The 20,993-nt window shown below is 25.9% G+C and overlaps 1 protein-coding gene across 3 annotated transcripts in view; it reads left to right on the top strand.

Annotated features, from left to right (window-relative positions):
• LOC134205247 (cadherin-23) overlaps positions 1-20,993 on the top strand; it is a 127,696-nt gene that overhangs the window by 63,870 nt on the left and 42,833 nt on the right. For all 3 annotated transcript variants that reach the window (XM_062680330.1, XM_062680332.1, XM_062680331.1), the window contains exons 3-4: positions 20,483-20,618; positions 20,686-20,888. In XM_062680330.1, coding sequence (XP_062536314.1) covers positions 20,483-20,618; positions 20,686-20,888 — 339 coding nt within the window. The remainder of the gene's footprint in view (positions 1-20,482; positions 20,619-20,685; positions 20,889-20,993) is intronic.

The following is a 20,993-nucleotide window of genomic DNA, read 5'->3' on the forward strand; positions in this document are numbered from 1 at the left end:
ATGAAATTAAATGAAATTAAATGAAATTAAATGAAATTAAATGAAATTAAATGAAATTAAATGAAATTAAATGAAATTAAATGAAATTAAATAAATTAAATGAAATTAAATGAAATTAAATGAAATTAAATGAAATTAAATGAAATTAAATGAAATTAAATGAAATTAAATGAAATTAAATGAAATTAAATAAATTAAATGAAATTAAATGAAATTAAATGAAATTAAATGAAATTAAATGAAATTAAATGAAATTAAATGAAATTAAATGAAATTAAATGAAATTAAATAAATTAAATGAAATTAAATGAAATTAAATAAAATTAAATGGAATTAAATGAAATTAAATGGAATTAAATGAAATTAAATGAAATTAAATAAATTAAATGAAATTGAATGAAATTAAATGAAATTAAATGAAATTAAATGAAATTAAATGAAATTAAATGAAATTAAATGAAATTAAATGAAATTAAATGAAATTAAATGAAATTAAATGAAATTAAATGAAATTAAATTAAATTAAATGAAATTAAATTAAATTAAAAGAAAATAAAAGAAATTAAATGAAATTAAATTAAGAAATTAAATTAACTTAAATTAAATGAAATTAAATAAAATTAAATGAAATTAAATGAAATTAAATGAAATTAAATGAAATTAAATGAAATTAAATGAAATTAAATGAAATTAAATGAAATTAAATGAAATTAAATGAAATAAATGAAATTAAATGAAATTAAATGAAATTAAATGAAATTAAATGAAATTAAATGAAATTAAATGAAATTAAATGAAATTAAATGAAATTAAATGAAATTAAATGAAATTAAATGAAATTAAATGAAATTAAATGAAATTAAATGAAATTAAATGAAATTAAATGAAATTAAATGAAATTAAATGAAATTAAATGAAATTAAATAAATTAAATGAAATTAAATAAATTAAATGAAATTAAATGAAATTAAATGAAATTAAATGAAATTGAATGAAATTAAATGAAATTAAATAAAATTAAATGAAATTAAATAAAATTGAATGAAATCAAACGAAATTAAATGAAATTAAATGAAATTGAAAGAAATTAAATGAAATTGAAGGAAATTAAATGAAATTTAAATAATTTTAAATAAATTAAATTAAATTAAATAAATTAAATAAATTAAATAAATTAAATTAAATTAAATGAAATTAAATGAAATTAAATGAAATTAAATGAAATTAAATGAAATTAAATGAAATTAAATGAAATTAAATGAAATTAAATGAAATTAAATGAAATTAAATGAAATTAAATGAAATTAAATGAAATTAAATTAAATTAATTAAATTAAATGAAATTAAATAAATTAAATGAAATTAATGAAATTAACAAATTAAATGAAATTAAATGAAATTAAATGAAATTAAATAAAATTAAATGAAATTAAATGGAGTTAAATGAAATTAAATGAAATTAAATGAAATTAAATGAAATTAAATGAAATTAAATAAATTAAATGAAATTGAATAAATTAAATGAAATTAAATGAAATTAAATGAAATTAAATGAAATTAAATGAAATTAAATGAAATTAAATGAAATTAAATGAAATTAAATGAAATTAAATGAAATTAAATGAAATTAAATGAAATTAAATGAAATTAAATGAAATTAAATGAAATTAAATGAAATTAAATAAATTAAATGAAATTAAATGAAATAAATGAAATTAAATGAAATTAAATGAAATTAATTGAAATTAAATGAAATTAAATGAAATTAAATGAAATTAAATGAAATTAAATGAAATTAAATGAAATTAAATGAAATTGAATGAAATTAAATGAAATTAAATGAAATTAAATGAAATTAAATGAAATTAAATGAAATTAAATGAAAATAAATGAAATTAAATGAAATTAAATGAAATTAAATGAAATTAAATGAAATTAAATGAAATTAAATGAAATTAAATGAAATTAAATGAAATTAAATGAAATTAAATGAAATTAAATGAAATTAAATGAAATTAAATGAAATTAAATGAAATTAAATGAAATTAAATGAAATTAAATAAATTAAATGAAATTAAATAAATTAAATGAAATTAAATGAAATTAAATGAAATTAAATGAAATTAAATGAAATTAAATGAAATTAAATGAAATTAAATGAAATTAGATGAAATTAAATGGAATTAAATGAAATTAAATGAAATTAAATAAATTTAATTAAAACAAATAAATTGAATGAAATTAAATAAATTAAATGAAATTAAATGAAATTAAATGAAATTAAATGAAATTAAATGAAATTAAATGAAATTAAATGAAATTAAATGAAATTAAATGAAATTAAATGAAATTAAATGAAATTAAATGAAATTAAATGAAATTAAATGAAATTAAATGAAATTAAATGAAATTAAATGAAATTAAATGAAATTAAATGAAATTAAATGAAATTAAATGAAATTAAATGAAATTAAATGAAATTAAATGAAATTAAATAAATTAAATGAAATTAAATGAAATAAATGAAATTAAATGAAATTAAATGAAATTAAATGAAATTAAATGAAATTAAATGAAATTAAATGAAATTAAATGAAATTAAATGAAATTAAATGAAATTAAATGAAATTAAATGAAATTAAATGAAATTAAATGAAATTAAATGAAATTAAATGAAATTAAATGAAATTAAATGAAATTAAATAAAATTAAATGAAATTAAATAAATTAAATGAAATTAAATAAATTAAATGAAATTAAATGAAATTAAATGAAATTAAATGAAATTAAATGAAATTAAATGAAATTAAATGAAATTAAATGAAATTAAATGAAATTGAATGAAATTAAATAAATTAAATTAAATTAAATTAAATAAATGGAATTAAATGAAATTAAATGAAATTAAATGAAATTAAATGAAATTAAATGAAATTAAATGAAATTAAATGAAATTAAATTAAATTAAATAAATTAAATGAAATTAAATGAAATTAAATGAAATTAAATGAAATTAAATGAAATTAAATGAAATTAAATGAAATTAAATGAAATTAAATGAAATTAAATGAAATTAAATGAAATTAAATGAAATTAAATGAAATTAAATGAAATTAAATGAAATTAAATAAATTAAATGAAATTAAATGAAATAAATGAAATTAAATGAAATTAAATGAAATTAAATGAAATTAAATGAAATTAAATGAAATTAAATGAAATTAAATGAAATTAAATGAAATTAAATGAAATTAAATGAAATTAAATAAATTAAATGAAATTAAATGAAATAAATGAAATTAAATGAAATTAAATGAAATTAAATGAAATTAAATGAAATTAAATGAAATTAAATGAAATTAAATAAATTAAATGAAATTAAATGGAATTAAATGAAATTAAATGAAATTAAATGAAATTAAATGAAATTAAATGAAATTAAATGAAATTAAATGAAATTAAATGAAATTAAATGAAATTAAATGAAATTAAATGAAATTAAATGGAATTAAATGAAATTAAATGAAATTAAATGAAATTAAATGAAATTAAATGAAATTAAATTAAATGAAATTAAATGAAATAAATGAAATTAAATGAAATTAAATAAAATTAAATGAAATTAAATGAAATTAAATGAAATTAAATGAAATTAAATTAAATGAAATTAAATTGACTTAATTAAAATCAAATCAAATGGAATTTAATTAAATTAAATGGAATTAAATGAAATTAAATTAAGTTAAATGAAATTAAATGAAATTAAATGAAATTAAATGAAATTAAATGAAATTAAATAAAATTAAATGAAATTAAATGAAATTAAATGAAATTAAATGAAATTAAATGAAATTAAATGAAATTAAATGAAATTAAATGAAATTAAATTAAATTAAATGAAATTAAATGAAATTAAATGAAATTAAATGAAATTAAATTAAATTAAATGAAATTAAATGAAATTAAATGAAATTAAATGAAATTAAATGAAATTAAATGGAATTAAATGAAATTAAATGAAATTAAAAGAAAATAAAAGAAATTAAATGAAAATAAATAAATTAAATTAAATTGAATAAATTAAATGAAATTAAATGAAATTAAATGAAATTAAATGAAATTAAATGAAATTAAATGAAATTAAATGAAATTAAATGAAATTAAATGAAATTAAATGAAATTAAATGAAATTAAATGAAATTAAATGAAATTAAATGAAATTAAATGAAATTAAATGAAATTAAATGAAATAAATGAAATTAAATGAAATTAAATGAAATTAAATGAAATTAAATGAAATTAAATGAAATTAAATGAAATTAAATGAAATTAAATGAAATTAAATGAAATTAAATGAAATTAAATGAAATTAAATGAAATTAAATGAAATTAAATGAAATTAAATGAAATTAAATGAAATTAAATGAAATTAAATGAAATTAAATAAATTAAATGAAATTAAATGAAATTAAATGAAATTAAATGAAATTGAATGAAATTAAATGAAATTAAATGAAATTAAATGAAATTAAATGAAATTAAATGAAATTAAATGGAATTAAATGAAATTAAATGAAATTAAATGAAATTGAATGAAATTAAATGAAATTAAATGAAATTAAATGAAATTAAATGAAATTAAATGAAATTAAATAAATTAAATGAAATTAAATAAATTAAATAATTTAAATAAATTAAATAAATTAAATTAAATTAAATGAAATTAAATGAAATTAAATGAAATTAAATGAAATTAAATGAAATTAAATGAAATTAAATGAAATTAAATGAAATTAAATGAAATTAAATGAAATTAAATGAAATTAAATGAAATTAAATGAAATTAAATGAAATTAAATGAAATTAATTGAAATTAAAGGCGAAATTAAATGAAATTAACGGAAATTAAATAAATTAAATGAAATTGAATGAAATTAAATGAAATTAAATGAAATCAAATGAAATTAAATTAAAATTAAATGAAATTAAATGAAATTAAATGAAATTAAATGAAATTAAATGAAATTAAATAAATTAAATGAAATTAAATAAATTAAATGAAATTAAATGAAATTAAATGAAATTAAATGAAATTAAATGAAATTAAATGAAATTAAATGAAATTAAATGAAATTAAATGAAATTAAATGAAATTAAATGAAATTAAATGAAATTAAATGAAATTAAATGAAATTAAATAAATTAAATGAAATTAAATGAAATAAATGAAATTAAATGAAATTAAATGAAATTAATTGAAATTAAATGAAATTAAATGAAATTAAATGGAATTAAATGAAATTAAATGAAATTAAATGAAATTAAATGAAATTGAATGAAATTAAATGAAATTAAATGAAATTAAATGAAATTAAATGAAATTAAATGAAATTAAATGAAATTAAATGAAATTAAATGAAATCTAATGAAATTCAATGAAATTTAATGAAATTAAATGAAATTAAATGAAACTAAATAAAATTAAATGAAATTAAATGAAATTAAATAAATTTAAATGAAACTAAATAAAATTAAATGAAATTAAAATAAATTAAATGAATTTAAATGAAATTAAATGAAATTAAATGAAATTAAAAGAAATTTAATGAAATTTAATGAAATTAAATGAAATAAAATGAAACTAAATGAAATTAAAAGAAATTAAATGAAATTCAATGAAATTAAATGAAATTATGAGAAATTAAATGAAATTAAATGGAATTAAATGAAATTAAATAAATTTAATTAAAACAAATAAATTGAATGAAATTAAATAAATTAAATGAAATTAAATAAATTAAATGAAATTAAATGAAATTAAATGAAATTAAATGAAATTAAATGAAATTAAATGAAATTAAATGAAATTAAATGAAATTAAATGAAATTAAATGAAATTAAATGAAATTAAATGAAATTAAATGAAATTAAATGAAATTAAATGAAATTAAATAAATTAAATGAAATTAAATGAAATAAATGAAATTAAATGAAATTTAATGATATTCAATGAAATTAAATGAAATTAAATGAAATTAAATGAAATTAAATGAAATTAAATGAAATTAAATGAAATTAAATGGAATTAAATGAAATTAAATGAAATTAAATGAAATTAAATGAAATTAAATAAATTAAATGAAATTAAATAAATTAAATGAAATTAAATAAATTAAATGAAATTAAATGAAATTAAATGAAATTAAATAAATTAAATGAAATTAAATAAATTAAATGAAATTAAATAAATTAAATGAAATTAAATGAAATTAAATGAAATTAAATGAAATTAAATGAAATTAAATGAAATTAAATGAAATTAAATGAAATTAAATGAAATTAAATGAAATTAAATGAAATTAAATGAAATTAAATGAAATTAAATGAAATTAAATGAAATTAAATGAAATTAAATGAAATTAAATGAAATTAAATGAAATTAAATGAAATTAAATGAAATTAAATGAAATTAAATGAAATTAAATGAAATTAAATGAAATTAAATGAAATTAAATGAAATTAAATGAAATTAAATGAAATTAAATGAAATTAAATGAAATTAAATAAATTAAATGAAATTAAATGAAATAAATGAAATTAAATGAAATTTAATGAAATTCAATGAAATTAAATGAAATTAAATGAAATTAAATGAAATTAAATGAAATTAAATGAAATTAAATGAAATTAAATGAAATTAAATGAAATTAAATGAAATTAAATGAAATTAAATGAAATTAAATGAAATTAAATGAAATTAAATGAAATTAAATGAAATTAAATGAAATTAAATGAAATTAAATGAAATTAAATAAATTAAATGAAATTAAATAAATTAAATGAAATTAAATGAAATTAAATGAAATTAAATGAAATTAATTGAAATTAAATGAAATTAAATGAAATTAAATGAAATTAAATGAAATTAAATGAAATTAAATAAATTAAATGAAATTAAATGAAATAAATGGAATTAAATGAAATTAAATGAAATTAAATGAAATTAAATGAAATTAAATGAAATTAAATGAAATTAAATGAAATTAAATGAAATTAAATGAAATTAAATGAAATTAAATGAAATTAAATGAAATTAAATGAAATTAAATGAAATTAAATGAAATTAAATGAAATTAAATGAAATTAAATGAAATTAAATGAAATTAAATGAAATTAAATGAAATTAAATGAAATTAAATGAAATTAAATGAAATTAAATGAAATTAAATGAAATTAAATGAAATTAAATGAAATTAAATGAAATTAAATGAAATTAAATTAAAATCAATGAAATTAAATGAAATTAAATGAAATTAAATGAAATTAAATGAAATTAAATGAAATTAAATGAAATTAAATGAAATTAAATGAAATTAAATGAAATTAAATGAAATTAAATGAAATTAAATGAAATTAAATGAAATTAAATTAAATTAAATGAAATTAAATTAAATTAAATGAAATTAAATAAATTGAATGAAATTAAATGAAATTAAATGAAATTAAATGAAATTAAATGAAATTAAATGAAATTTAATGAAATTAAATGAAATTTAATGAAATTAAATAAAATTAAATAAATTAAATGAAATTAAATGAAATTAAATAAAATTAAATGAAATTAAATGAAATAAAATGAAATTAAATGAAATTAAATAAATTAAATGAAATTAAATAAATTAAATGAAATTAAATGAAATTAAATGAAATTAAATGAAATTAAATGAAATTAAATGAAATTAAATGAAATTAAATGAAATTAAATGAAATTAAATGAAATTAAATGAAATTAAATGAAATTAAATGAAATTGAATGAAATTAAATGAAATTAAATGAAATTAAATGAAATTAAATGAAATTAAATGAAATTAAATGAAATTAAATGAAATTAAATGAAATTAAATAAATTAAATGAAATTAAATAAATTAAATTAAATTAAATGAAATTAAATGAAATTAAATGAAATTAAATGAAATTAAATGAAATTAAATGAAATTAAATTAAATTAAATGAAATTAAATGAAATTAAATGAAATTAAATGAAATTAAATGAAATTAAATGAAATTAAATGGAATTAAATGAAATTAAATGAAATTAAAAGAAAATAAAAGAAATTAAATGAAATTAAATAAATTAAATTAAATTGAATAAATTAAATGAAATTAAATGAAATTAAATGAAATTAAATGAAATTAAATGAAATTAAATGAAATTAAATGAAATTAAATGAAATTAAATGAAATTAAATAAATTAAATGAAATTAAATGAAATAAATGAAATTAAATGAAATTAAATGAAATTAAATGAAATTAATTGAAATTAAATGAAATTAAATGAAATTAAATAAATTAAATGAAATTGAATGAAATTAAATGAAATTAAATGAAATTAAATGAAATTAAATGAAATAAAATGAAATTTAATAAATTAAATGAAATTTAATAAATTAAATGAAATTTAATAAATTAAATGAAATTAAATAAATTAAATGAAATTAAATGAAATTAAATGAAATTAAATGAAATTAAATGAAATTAAATGAAATTAAATGAAATTAAATGAAATTAAATGAAATTAAATAAATTAAATGAAATTAAATGAAATTAAATGAAATTAAATGAAATTAAATGAAATTGAATGAAATTAAATGAAATTAAATGAAATTAAATGAAATTAAATGAAATTAAATGAAATTAAATGAAATTAAATGAAATTAAATGAAATTAAATGAAATTAAATGAAATTAAATGAAATTAAATAAAATTGAATGGAATTAAATGAAATTAAATGAAATTAAATGAAATTAAATGAAATTAAATGAAATTAAATAAATTAAATGAAATTAAATAAATTAAATAAATTAAATTAAATTAAATGAAATTAAATGAAATTAAATGAAATTAAATGAAATTAAACGAAATTAAATGAAATTAAATGAAATTAAATGAAATTAAATGAAATTAAATGAAATTAATTGAAATTAAAGGAAATTAAATAAATTAAATGAAATTAAATAGAATTAAATGGAATTAAATGGAATTAAATGAAATTAAATGAAATTAAATGGAATTAAATGAAATTAAATGAAATTAAATGAAATTAAATGAAATCAAATGAAATTGAATGAAACTAAATAAATTAAATGAAATTAAATAAAATTAAATGAAATTAAATGAAATTAAATGAAATTAAATGAAATTAAATGAAACTAAACGAAATTCAATGAAATTAAATGAAATTGTATGAAATCAAATGAAATGAAATTAAATTGATTATGAGATTAAATTAAAAAAAATGAAATTAAATGAAATTAAAAGAAATAAAATGAAATAAAATGAAATTAAATGAAATTAAATGAAATTAAATGAAGTTAAATGAAGTTAAATGAAATTAAATGAAATTAAATGAAATAAAATGAAATTAAATGAAATTAAATGAAATTAAATGGAATTCAATGAAATTAAATGAAATTAAATGAAATTAAATGAAATTGAATGAAATTAAATGAAATTAAATGAAATTAAATGAAATTAAATGAAATTAAATGAAATTAAATGAAATTAAATGAAATTAAATGATATTAAATGAAATTTAATGAAATTAAATGAAATTAAATGAAATTAAATGAAATTAAATGAAATTAAATGAAATTAAATGAAATTAAATGAAATTAAATGAAATTAAATGAAATTAAATGAAATTAAATGAAATTAAATGAAATTAAATGAAATTAAATGAAATTAAATGAAATTAAATAAATTAAAAGAAATTAAATTAAATTAAATGAAATTAAATTAAATTAAATGAAATTAAATGAAATTAAATGAAATTAAATGAAATTAAATGAAATTAAATGAAATTAAATGAAATTAAATGAAATTAAATGAAATTAAATGAAATTAAATGAAATTAAATGAAATTAAATGAAATTAAATGAAATTAAATGAAATTAAATGAAATTAAATGAAATTAAATAAATTTAATCAAAACAAATAAATTGAATGAAATTAAATAAATTAAATGAAATTAAATGAAATTAAATGAAATTAAATGAAATTAAATGAAATTAAATGAAATTAAATGAAATTAAATGAAATTAAATGAAATTAAATGAAATTCAATGAAATTAAATGAAATTAAATGAAATTAAATGAAATTAAATGAAATTAAATAAATTAAATGAAATTAAATGAAATTAAATGAAATTAAATGAAATTAAATGAAATTAAATGAAATTAAATGAAATTAAATGAAATTAAATGAAATTAAATGAAATTAAATGAAATTAAATGAAATTAAATGAAATTAAATGAAATTAAATGAAATTAAATGAAATTAAATGAAATTAAATGAAATTAAATGAAATTAAATGAAATTAAATGAAATTAAATGAAATTAAATGAAATTAAATTAAATTAAATGAAATTAAATGAAATTAAATGAAATTAAATGAAATTAAATGAAATTAATGAAATTAAATGAAATTAAATGAAATTAAATGGAATTAAATGAAATTAAATGAAATTAAATGAAATTAAATGAAATTAAATGAAATTAAATGAAATTAAATGAAATTAAATGAAATTAAATGAAATTAAATGAAATTAAATGAAATTAAATGAAATTAAATGAAATTAAATGAAATTAAATGAAATTAAATGAAATTAAATGAAATTAAATGAAATTAAATGAAATTAAATAAAATTAAATGGAATTAAATGAAATTAAATGAAATTAAATGAAATTAAATGAAATTAAATGAAATTAAATGAAATTAAATGATCGGCTTTCTTGACCTTCGAGTTATTTCACCTGTGTTCAAGATTTACAAGTTGAAATCGTCGCATAAACCATAGAAAATAGGCGCTCTGGTTTCGCCCCATGCAATACCATGCGCATTCATATCGCCCAGTATTAAAACGCTCCACTATGGGGCCTCCCTATACAAACAGGCGGACAAAAATATTTTCTTTCATCTTTCGAACTTAAAATATGTTTTTTATGTTGTCATAACAGAGAAATGTTGTTCAGCAACAATCTCAGTCATTTTGCGACTAAGGGTCTAATATTTTGGCTCTTTAACAAAAAAAATATATAAATTTCAAAACGACATTGAATTTTTATTCACAAAATATCAAAAACGAATAGGAAGGAACTTTTATTACAGTAGAATATTGAAATTTGTGTTGCTATGATGCACACTACGGAAAAAAGACAAGTTTTGGGCCAGACGTTCAAATCGCTTTTTCTCAAAATGGCGCAAGTTTGCGCAAGATTTTCCGAGGGATTCTGAAAGTACACATCCCAAATATGATCCCTAACTAAATATCTCCGCGGGGAAATGCAGGGAAAAAAAGTGGCTGAATTTAAAAGTTAAAAATGCCTCTATTTTTCAATGCTTCGCTCGTGTTTTTTTTTTCCTTCATGCTATCACGATTTGTGTTAGTGCAATATGAAAGCTCTTTACAATGCTATATATAAACCATGGTATCGTTTCAGAGAAAAGCTTTCAAAATCTGGCATGAAGTAAATCAAGATTTTGAAGAGAAAACCCTCGTTTTTTACCATTTCTCAACTTTGATAACTAATATCTCAAAAACTATAACTCGTAGGCACCTGAAATTGTGGGGTTTTCTTATGTCGACGACTAAGCGAGGCATTTGGAGGAATGTAAGCTGAAGCTATGCAAAGGCCTTTTTTCTTTACATTTACTTGGCAGACGATGATTTCCAAGCCGTTTACAATTGGGATGGGAATTCTGTAGAAGGGGTAACATATTTTGATCCCCAGAAGATCGCCACCATAGTTATCATCCCGATCTTGACGTATAATGATAAAATCTTGGAAGTTTATTCCATCATCGAAAGAATACCATGTTTCACAGAGTGCAAATATATCGCAATCGTATTATTACGAATCAAAAACTTGCAGACGTCTAATTTATTTTTTAGCCTTTGGCAGTTCCACTGTAGCACAGTGATAGTATCTTGTGTAATTGACGTAATATCTATCGAAAGATACATTCTGCAAGAAGGGGCCTTGAAACAGTCAATTGCTTCAATCGGAGACCCATAGCGTTATATACCAGCTCGACGAACTGAGGTGATGTCTGTATGTGCGTATGTATGTGTGTATGTGTACAAATTTTGTAGACACACTTGGAACTTAGCATTGTCCGAATTACTTGCAACAGAATCTATTCGTCGAGGCATCTTGTCCCATTATTTGCTGTTGAAAATTGGCCAGATCGGTTAGACACAGGGTTAGACAAAAAAGTTCAGATAGGTTAAATTATGTCGAGATAGGTCAAATTATGACACAGGATTAGACAAAAAAGTTGAGATAGGTAAAATTATGTCGAAATTCAAATCAGCATAACTTAGCGTAGAATAATTCGATTTTGGTAAAATTGGGATCATCAGAATCATCGGACACTCTTCTAGTATACTATCTCCTTGCAAAGCCTGAGATTGGTCCTTGGCCACCGGAGATGTTCCGGGTTTTCAGAGAGTATGTTCAAGATGCATTTTTTCCATTGCTTGTCATTTTATGTGACGTTAACTTTCATCATGTTTTATGTTTTCTCCAAAAACTAGAACTAATGTGCCGACCAATGGTGGCTGTAGATCAAGAATCCATTAAAATTACGCAGAGATATGACCATTTCCGTAAAAACGGTTCCGGGAACATGATGAAATGATAACAGATCGGAATAATTCAAATATGAGCTTTACGAGACGATGATAACAGAAGCATTTCCAGAATTATAGTGTCCACTGCCGCCCTTATAGCAGGTTCCAAGGGCCTTCCAGGAGGGGCCGGTTTTGGCACCATCTAGAACCATGGGTGTTAAAAATCATGTTTTCCCAAGACGATGAATATAGGATCTTTATTGAAGATACATTTTGAGGGCTGTGAGACTCTCTGGCCAATTTGTAACTGGTTCCGGGTGTTCTCAGAAAGTGACATTTGTTCAGGGTGTATGGCCAATCCCGTACCGTTTTCACGAAAATGAGCATATCTCTGCGTATACCCAAAGGATTTTCGATCTGCAGCCAGCATATTAGATCCAGTTTCTGGGGGAAGCTTACAACATGATGGCAGTAAACGCCACATAAAATGACAAGCAGAAAAAAAAGGTATTTTAACATATCCTCAGAAAACCCGGAACATCTTCTTCTTCTTCTTCTTTTTGACATTACATCCCCACACTGGGACAGAGCCGCCTCGCAGCTTAGTGTTCTCATTAAGCACTTCTACAGTTATTAACTGCGAGGTTTCTAAGCCAGGTTACCATTTTTGCATTTGTATATCATGAGGCTAGCACGATGATACTTTTATGCCCAGGGAAGTCGAGACAATTTCCAATCCGAAAATTGCCTAGACCGGCACCGGGAATCGAACCCAGCCACCCTCAGCATGGTATTGCTTTGTAGCCGCGCGTCTTACCGCACTGCTAAGGAGGGCCCATCTCTGGTGGCCAAATACCAATCTGAGATTTTGCTTGGGAACAAAATACTAGAAGAGTTTCCGCGTCCGATGGTCCTGGTTTCATCAAAATCGGATTATTCTACGCAACGTTATGCTTATTTGAACTTCGACAAAAATTTTCCTATCTTAACCGTTTTGTCTAACCCCTGTAGATAAGAAGTTATGGCCAAAATACTATTTTTAGCATTAGCATTAGCATTGAGCATTTTGCACAAATTCGTAGGCGGTATAAGCCTGCCCTAGTAACATTTTGGTTTTATGCTGGTTTTATAACACTCTTCAAGAGTAAATTATGGACTTCAAGAGCGTTATAAAACTTAAAATGTTACTTGGGTGGACTATTGTATGAGAGTAGCATCACTTTCATCCGTTACCATAGATATTGATTTGGGACTAATCACTATCTATTAGATGGAAGCAATGCACTCTCCAATAGTCGAAGGGAGGGTAGGGGAAGGATGGTTAGTTGGACACCTACTTAAGAAAGATGCAGAGCTCTACGAACTCTCATAGGTGCCACGGGAGGGTTTGGATTTGTTAGTGTGGAAGGTTATAACAGTAGAAATCGTTTCGGTAGAACGTGAAATACAGAAAGAACTAAGATAGAAATACAAGTAGGAAAGGGACGAGTCTGGACTTGAACCCACGACCTCCCGCTTATAAGGCAGAAGCGGCAGCCACTAGACCACCGAGTTCGTCTATTATGGCCAAAATACTATTTTTATGCTCAAAATACGTTAAAAAATGCTCATTCCCGAGCAGGAGCGAAGACCTCGATACCAGAAATTGGAATAACTAGCCTTGCATAAGAGGTAAAATACCAAGAAAATGATACCAAAAACTGATATGCAGAATACCTGAGGACGAATAATAATTGGTTATGCATTTGGTATTGAAATTCCATTTAATAACTGAGGACCAACATTTCAAACTGAAAATTAGGGTCCAGTATCAATAGGACACGAAAACATATATATTGAATTATAAGAAAAAACATTTTTCCACTGAAAATTGGTTTAGGAACATACTTTAACAGCCAATCAAAGTAGTAGACTTTTAGCATGAGAAAATCGCACCTATTTGGGTTCAAATGTATTAATGAATACATGATAAAGTAGAGCTGATAATGACATTTTTTTGTACCAATTGTATTGTTCCGAACATTTTTGTTTTCATGAAATATTTATATTTTAAAAACAGTGACATTGAAATGGTGTCGCGTTACGAAAATAGTCGTATTATTGATACTGTACAAAAAGTACACACATTGGAAAAGTCTTATTTTGGATTCTCTTAGTACTCGTCAAAAGCTTTCTTTTAATATATTAAGATCCAAAATCGGATTATTATTTATGTAGTTACACTAGGTACAAAAATATGGTGTCGCGTTACGCGAATTCAGTATGCTTCTGGAATGAGGGATATACGGCTTTCGGTTTATGTATACAGTATCACAATGGATCATAAAATGAAAAAAAGTTTCTATTTTGTATGTTAGGGTTTGTACATGAATAGCGTAACAAAATAGGGGGTGGAATCATTTGGTAACTGTTCATACTAAAAAAAATGAGTTCCCATATAAGAAATGTTACGAAAAATTGAAATTGCAAATTTGGTTGTTTCGTAGAACTCATAGGGGTCGTCCATAAATAAACCCCCGTAAAACTAGGGCTCAATTATTTTTTGTTTGAATAAATTGTGAGGCTTTTTTAAACATCGCACATCTTCGCACTCAACATCATCAGGTACTCATAAGAGTATACGTAACAAACAATTTGCTCCTGAACACGGTTTCCTTCTACCATTTCACAGACATGGCAGTTGTGCGTTGCTTTTTTGTTGAGTGAGGTGCCCTTGTAAACGCGAGTGCATTTAATTTTGGATTCCTTGAGGAATGTCCTTAATAAAGACATATTATATTAGACATTGGAATGAATTTCACTTTGAACTGAATATACAACAATTGTGCCAATTATGCGTCTTGAATGACTCGAGAATTGTTGAATCTGACACGTCTCACGTGACATACCGTGTAATATAAATGGGAGGTATCGGCAATTCTCATTTTACTTAAAGTATTGACTCTAGAGGAGCGTAAAGATTTAAAATGCACGCAAGTAGTGCACTCTTTTGTAATGAACATTTTTTGAGGCATGAAACTTACACCATACATATAACCATACCATACAACTATACATGAAAGGGAATAAATAAAAAGTTGAAAACAGACCAGTAGAAACGTAGAGTAAAAACCCTGATTAATCCACCTAGCGGTGATGGTGCCTTTCTCGTGCATTATAAAAATAGTATTTTGGCCATTACTCTTGATCCCATAGTCCGATCTGGCCAATTTTCAATATGAAACAATGGGAGAGTATTCTGCGTCGAATGCAACTTGTTGCGAGTAAATCGGTTAAGGATAAGTGCCTGAAAAATGAGTGACAATTTTTTAATCAATTTTTCTATAAAAATGTGGTATTTTGGCCATAACTTTCGAGCCAATAGTCCGATCTGACTAATTTTCAATAGGAAACAATGGCAAAGTATCCTGCGTCGAATGCGAATTGCGAGTAAATCGGTTAAGGATAAGTACCTGAAAAATGAGTGACATTTTTTTTGTAAAAAAATGGTTTTTTGGCCATAACTTCCGAGCCCATAGTCCGATCTGACCAATTTTCAATAGGAAACAATGGATCGAATGCGTCGAATGCAACTTGTTGCGAGTAAATCGGTTAAGGATAAGTACCTGAAAAATGAGTGACATTTTTTTTGGGTGGGTGCGCACAGACGCACACACACACACACACACACACACACACACACACACACACACACACACACACACACACACACACACACACACACACACACACACACACACACACACACACACACACACACACACACACACACACACACACACACACACACACAGGGGGCAGCAGGGACTTTGTCCAAGGGCTTGACGACCCCTCCCCATGGCCACTGCGAGTTAGACCGGGACCATCGTCCCTAACCCCTAATCCCAAGGCGTCAAGCGACCCATAGCCCAGGGGATGCATGGCCAGGGGGGGTGAAAAAATAAGCTAGGCCTTTAACGGAGCCTGTGGGGTACCTGGGCACCTCCACAGTAATTGTCCCTTACCTGCGTTATGCTGGGCTCTGGCGTGGTGGACCTCTTTTCCCGAGCAACTCAGTGGGACCAAAATGGAAAACCAAGTCAATTCTTCAATTAGTTGTAGTGGTGTAGGCGACAACCCCTTTTGCAAGAGGTGGGTTGTTCAGGTCTCCGCCTAGGAGGCCAGAGGCGATAGTCGGCAGCTCAGTACGCAGCGCCAGCGTGGGTCACTCAACCTTCCTCTCGGCTGAAAAAACGCCGGAAGGGGTTATTGACGGCCCATGGCTTGTGAAGGCGATGAACCGCAAACGCGATGGGCTTTCGGGCCTTTGAGGTGGCGACGGAACAGCTGGACGCCATCATCGACTTTGCGTCATCGAAGCATAACATCAGCAAGGACCTCAAGAGGAGCTTGCAGAAACTTCGAAAGTCGATGCTGGACGCCAAGCTGGAGAGGGCGGTCGGGACGGCCGAGTGTAAACCCGTGAAATCGGTGGCGTCGAGGTCTACCCAGACTGAGGCCCAAGGATTCGCGGACTCGGGCAAGGTCGAATTGACCGAAGGCGTGCCACCTAAGACGGTGGTGCCAAAGTCTACCCAGACTGAGGCTCAAGTATTTGCGGGTACGTCGGGTTGACTGCTCCAACGGAGCAGACACAAAAACGGGGGGACATAAGGCACACTCTCCAGGGGATGAGCTCCCTGGGGGCCGCTCCAAAACACGGAGGGTTACTACCCCGAACAAGGGTAGTGAGGCTGGGAAGCTGAACCCCGGTCAGGTACCTCCAAAACTGGGGGGAGGAAGGCCGGGGAAAGGTCCGCCCACTCAGGCAAGACGGTGGTGAAGGGTTACGGCAGGCTGAAAGTTCTCAGCCGCACCAGACCAGGGAAATAGAGGGAATGACGCCTCCCTGGACCCTGGTCAAGAACAAGAGAGAAACCGAAGACGTCAAGGGCCGAAAAGAAGGCCCAGGCAGAATGAGGGTAGCAAGAAGTCTAGGGTAGGCGCCAATCGCTCCAGGGGCGATGCCCTAGTCATCACGGCGGACGAGGCTAAGTACTCGGATGTTTTGAAGGCGATGAGGAGTGACGTCAAGCTCGGTGAACTCGGCGCCGACGTACGTCGAATAATACGTACCCGGATGGAGCGAGATGATACTCGAGCTGAAGCGGGGCGTCTCGCAAAGGGCGCCGCCTACAAGAAGTTGGCGGAGGAGGTCCCAGGCGAGACGGTCAAGGTGAGGGGCACTCACGACTGGAGGTGAATCTAAGGGGTTAAAGACCTGGACGAGATCACCTGAAGTCGAAGAGCTCGTCCACGGCACTGCGGCGACAGTGTGAAGTGGAGACGCCCACCGCAGCCGTTCGCTGCTACGGAAAGGTCCGACAGGGACGCAGGTAGCATTGGTTCGGCTATCTGCAGCGGACGCCCAAGGTAGTCAAGTTAGGGGAGCGTCAAGGTGGGATGGTCGGTATGCCCTGTGCGCATATACGAGCAACCCGAAGTTTGCTTCATGCCTGGAACCGGGGCACAAGCAATGGGACTGCAAAGGCCCTGACAGAAGCAATCTCTGCCGACGCTGCGGATTGAGGGACATAAGGCACAATGCTGCACGAACCCTCCCAATTGTTTGATTTGTTCCAGCAAAGCTGTGAACAGCAAGCACCCATGGGGGCCTGATGTACCCGGCGTTTAAGCGTGCTGCAAAATCAAAGTGCAGGTAAGCAGCTGGCTTGCTCGGCTTCGCCCGAGTGTTTGGTGTGCGCAGGTTTAGAGGAAACGGCAGAACACGTGTTGTTCGTGTGCTCACGTTTTCGCGCAATGCGTGACCACATGCTTGCCACCCCGGACAACCTAGTTCGGAGGATGTGTAAAGACGAAGTTGGCTGGAACGCCGTTTTATCGGCTATCGCCCAAATCGTCTCGGAGCTACACAGAATGCTGTCATGGTCATGCTCTGTGGTCGAACTCGATCCTTTTATCGAGCAAGTGGCCGCGCGAAGAACAACATGGTATCGTCGCTTTCGCGGCGTCGGTCAACCGGGCGGGTTCCGAGCCCGAGGACGGAAAGGGGTCCTCGTCAAGGCTGGGGCAGGCGTAGGCACCGCGTCGGCAAGTCCCTCTGTGTGCTGGCGAATAGGCCCTATCGCAGAAAGGTCAATTTGGGGTGCACGCGGCATCATCATTCTTGATACCAGTCGTGCAGAGGAAGCAGGCGCGAAGTCGACCCTACCCACCTTCCGAGGACATAGGGCGTGTAAAGGCCACCTGGAAAGCCGGCAACGCGCTGGCACGATACCATGGTGTTCTTCTAAAAAGCGAGTCACGATGTTCGATGCTGCAAGGACACGCAGCTATCCTCGAGGGTGCGTCATGCACAGGCCCCCCTTTGAAGCATTACTTTCTGGTTGTACCGAAGGGACGATGGGCTTGGCGGCAATGGAAACGATTTAGCTGGTCGGGGATGCAGCCCTGCCTCCCTCATTGGAGGTGGCCCCTAACCCAGCACTTCCTGGTCAACTCAGGATGTCTGTTGAGCAGATTTCCCCTCCATTGTTTAGGAAGAAAAAAAACACACACACACACACACATACACACAGACATCACCTCAATTCGTCGAGCTAAGTAGATCGGTATAGAACACTATGGGTCTCCGGGCCTTCTATAAAAAGTTTGTTTTTGGAGCGATCATATAGCCTTTACGTACACTTAGTGTACGAGAAAGGCAAAACGACAGAAAGGTGCATTTTCAACATTTCTGATTTGCTTGGGTCATCACCTTTCAAAATGGTTAACGCAGAAAAAAGCAACATAGAACTTTTCAATGTAAAGATACAACTTACTTCTAGGGGGATCGATCATCTGACCGCGTATTGAAAAACCGATCCTGATCATACCTGGGTATGACTTATATAAAAATCAGTGAACCCATTAGCATTGATTTCGTTTTGAAAACTGGATATATGACGTGAATGGTTTTGGTTCAGTACCGAATTCGGGCCGATTAGTCCCTAAAACTTAATAGCCGAAACTCCAGATCGCGACCACTAACTCGAACAAAATTCAACGATAGATAATGTGATAATATTCCACGTAAAATGCAACATGCCGCATCGAGATCGACTGAAATTATGTACTCCATCAACGATAAACACGTTCGCGTAACGCGACACCATTTGCAGAAGTGCAGGACACTGTTTGTTGATCAGCGTAACGTGGCGGGTTTCAAATCAATCCAGCAATTTTTCATATAATATCCATTTTTATCCGTAATTTGAATTCACATCCTTATTTCTATTAATGTATACGAGAAATGCTTGGAATAAACCGAGATTCCAAACCTTATACCAGAGCTAAAAACGCAATTTGCATTAATTGCAAAAAGTGCATTTTCAAATAATGGTGTCGCGTTACGAAATGCAGCGCGTTATATTAATCATATTCAAAGCAAAAATCTTAAAATTAATATACCATCAGAAAGGAAATTTAGGAAGGATAATTTTAAACCTGGTTAATCATATGTCACCGAAGTTAATTTTCGAATGCGGACCTAATTTCTCACTGAAAGTCGACTCCTCATGGTGTCGCGTTACGCTGGAATGTGTCTATGGCTTAAGTATTGTGCATATTAATTTTTGGTATTATTCCTTTGGTAATTTCCCTCTTATGCAGGGCTAGTTCATACCAGAGTATGGTATCAATAACAGAATTAGGTATTATTGAGCCAATCTCTCCTGCTTGGGTTTATATATTTTTAGTATTTTTTGCACGAGAAAGGCACCAACACCGCTTGGTGGATTAATCAGGGTTTCCTTAAATACATTTATGTTTATCTGATGCTTATGTATCTCTACTTTCTTTGTTCCAGGGACGAACGAATACAGGCACTGCCGCCTTACTAGTAAAAGTAAAGGACATAGAAGATCAACCACCGGAATTTATTATAGCGTCTGCAGTTATACGTGTGCCAGAAGATGCTCCAATAGGGACAACAGTTACACAAGGTTTGTATGGTTAATATAATTTGTTCAATAATGATTATAACATCAGGATTTTTTTTAATTAAAAAAGTTAAAGCTATCGACGGAGACCGTGGAATTAATAACCGCATAAGGTATTCGATAGATCAGAACACCAGCAGTCCATTTAGGATTGATACAAATCAAGGCACAATTCTGACAACACAAAAACTTGATCGGGAGGACGCTAGAAATAGAGCCAACGCTGCGTACATACTTGAAATTGTAGCAACAGAACAAAATTCCAAGATAAAGGTATTTCAATAGATATTTTAAGTGGTGGCAACAGCCGATTTATTATTTCTAACATTTTTTTCTTTATACGCGAGGTTTTAAGCTCAAGGCAGGGTTACCTCTATT

This window comes from Armigeres subalbatus, chromosome 1, assembly GCF_024139115.2.
Source record: "Armigeres subalbatus isolate Guangzhou_Male chromosome 1, GZ_Asu_2, whole genome shotgun sequence".
In the NCBI taxonomy this organism is placed as follows: Eukaryota; Metazoa; Arthropoda; class Insecta; order Diptera; family Culicidae; genus Armigeres; species Armigeres subalbatus.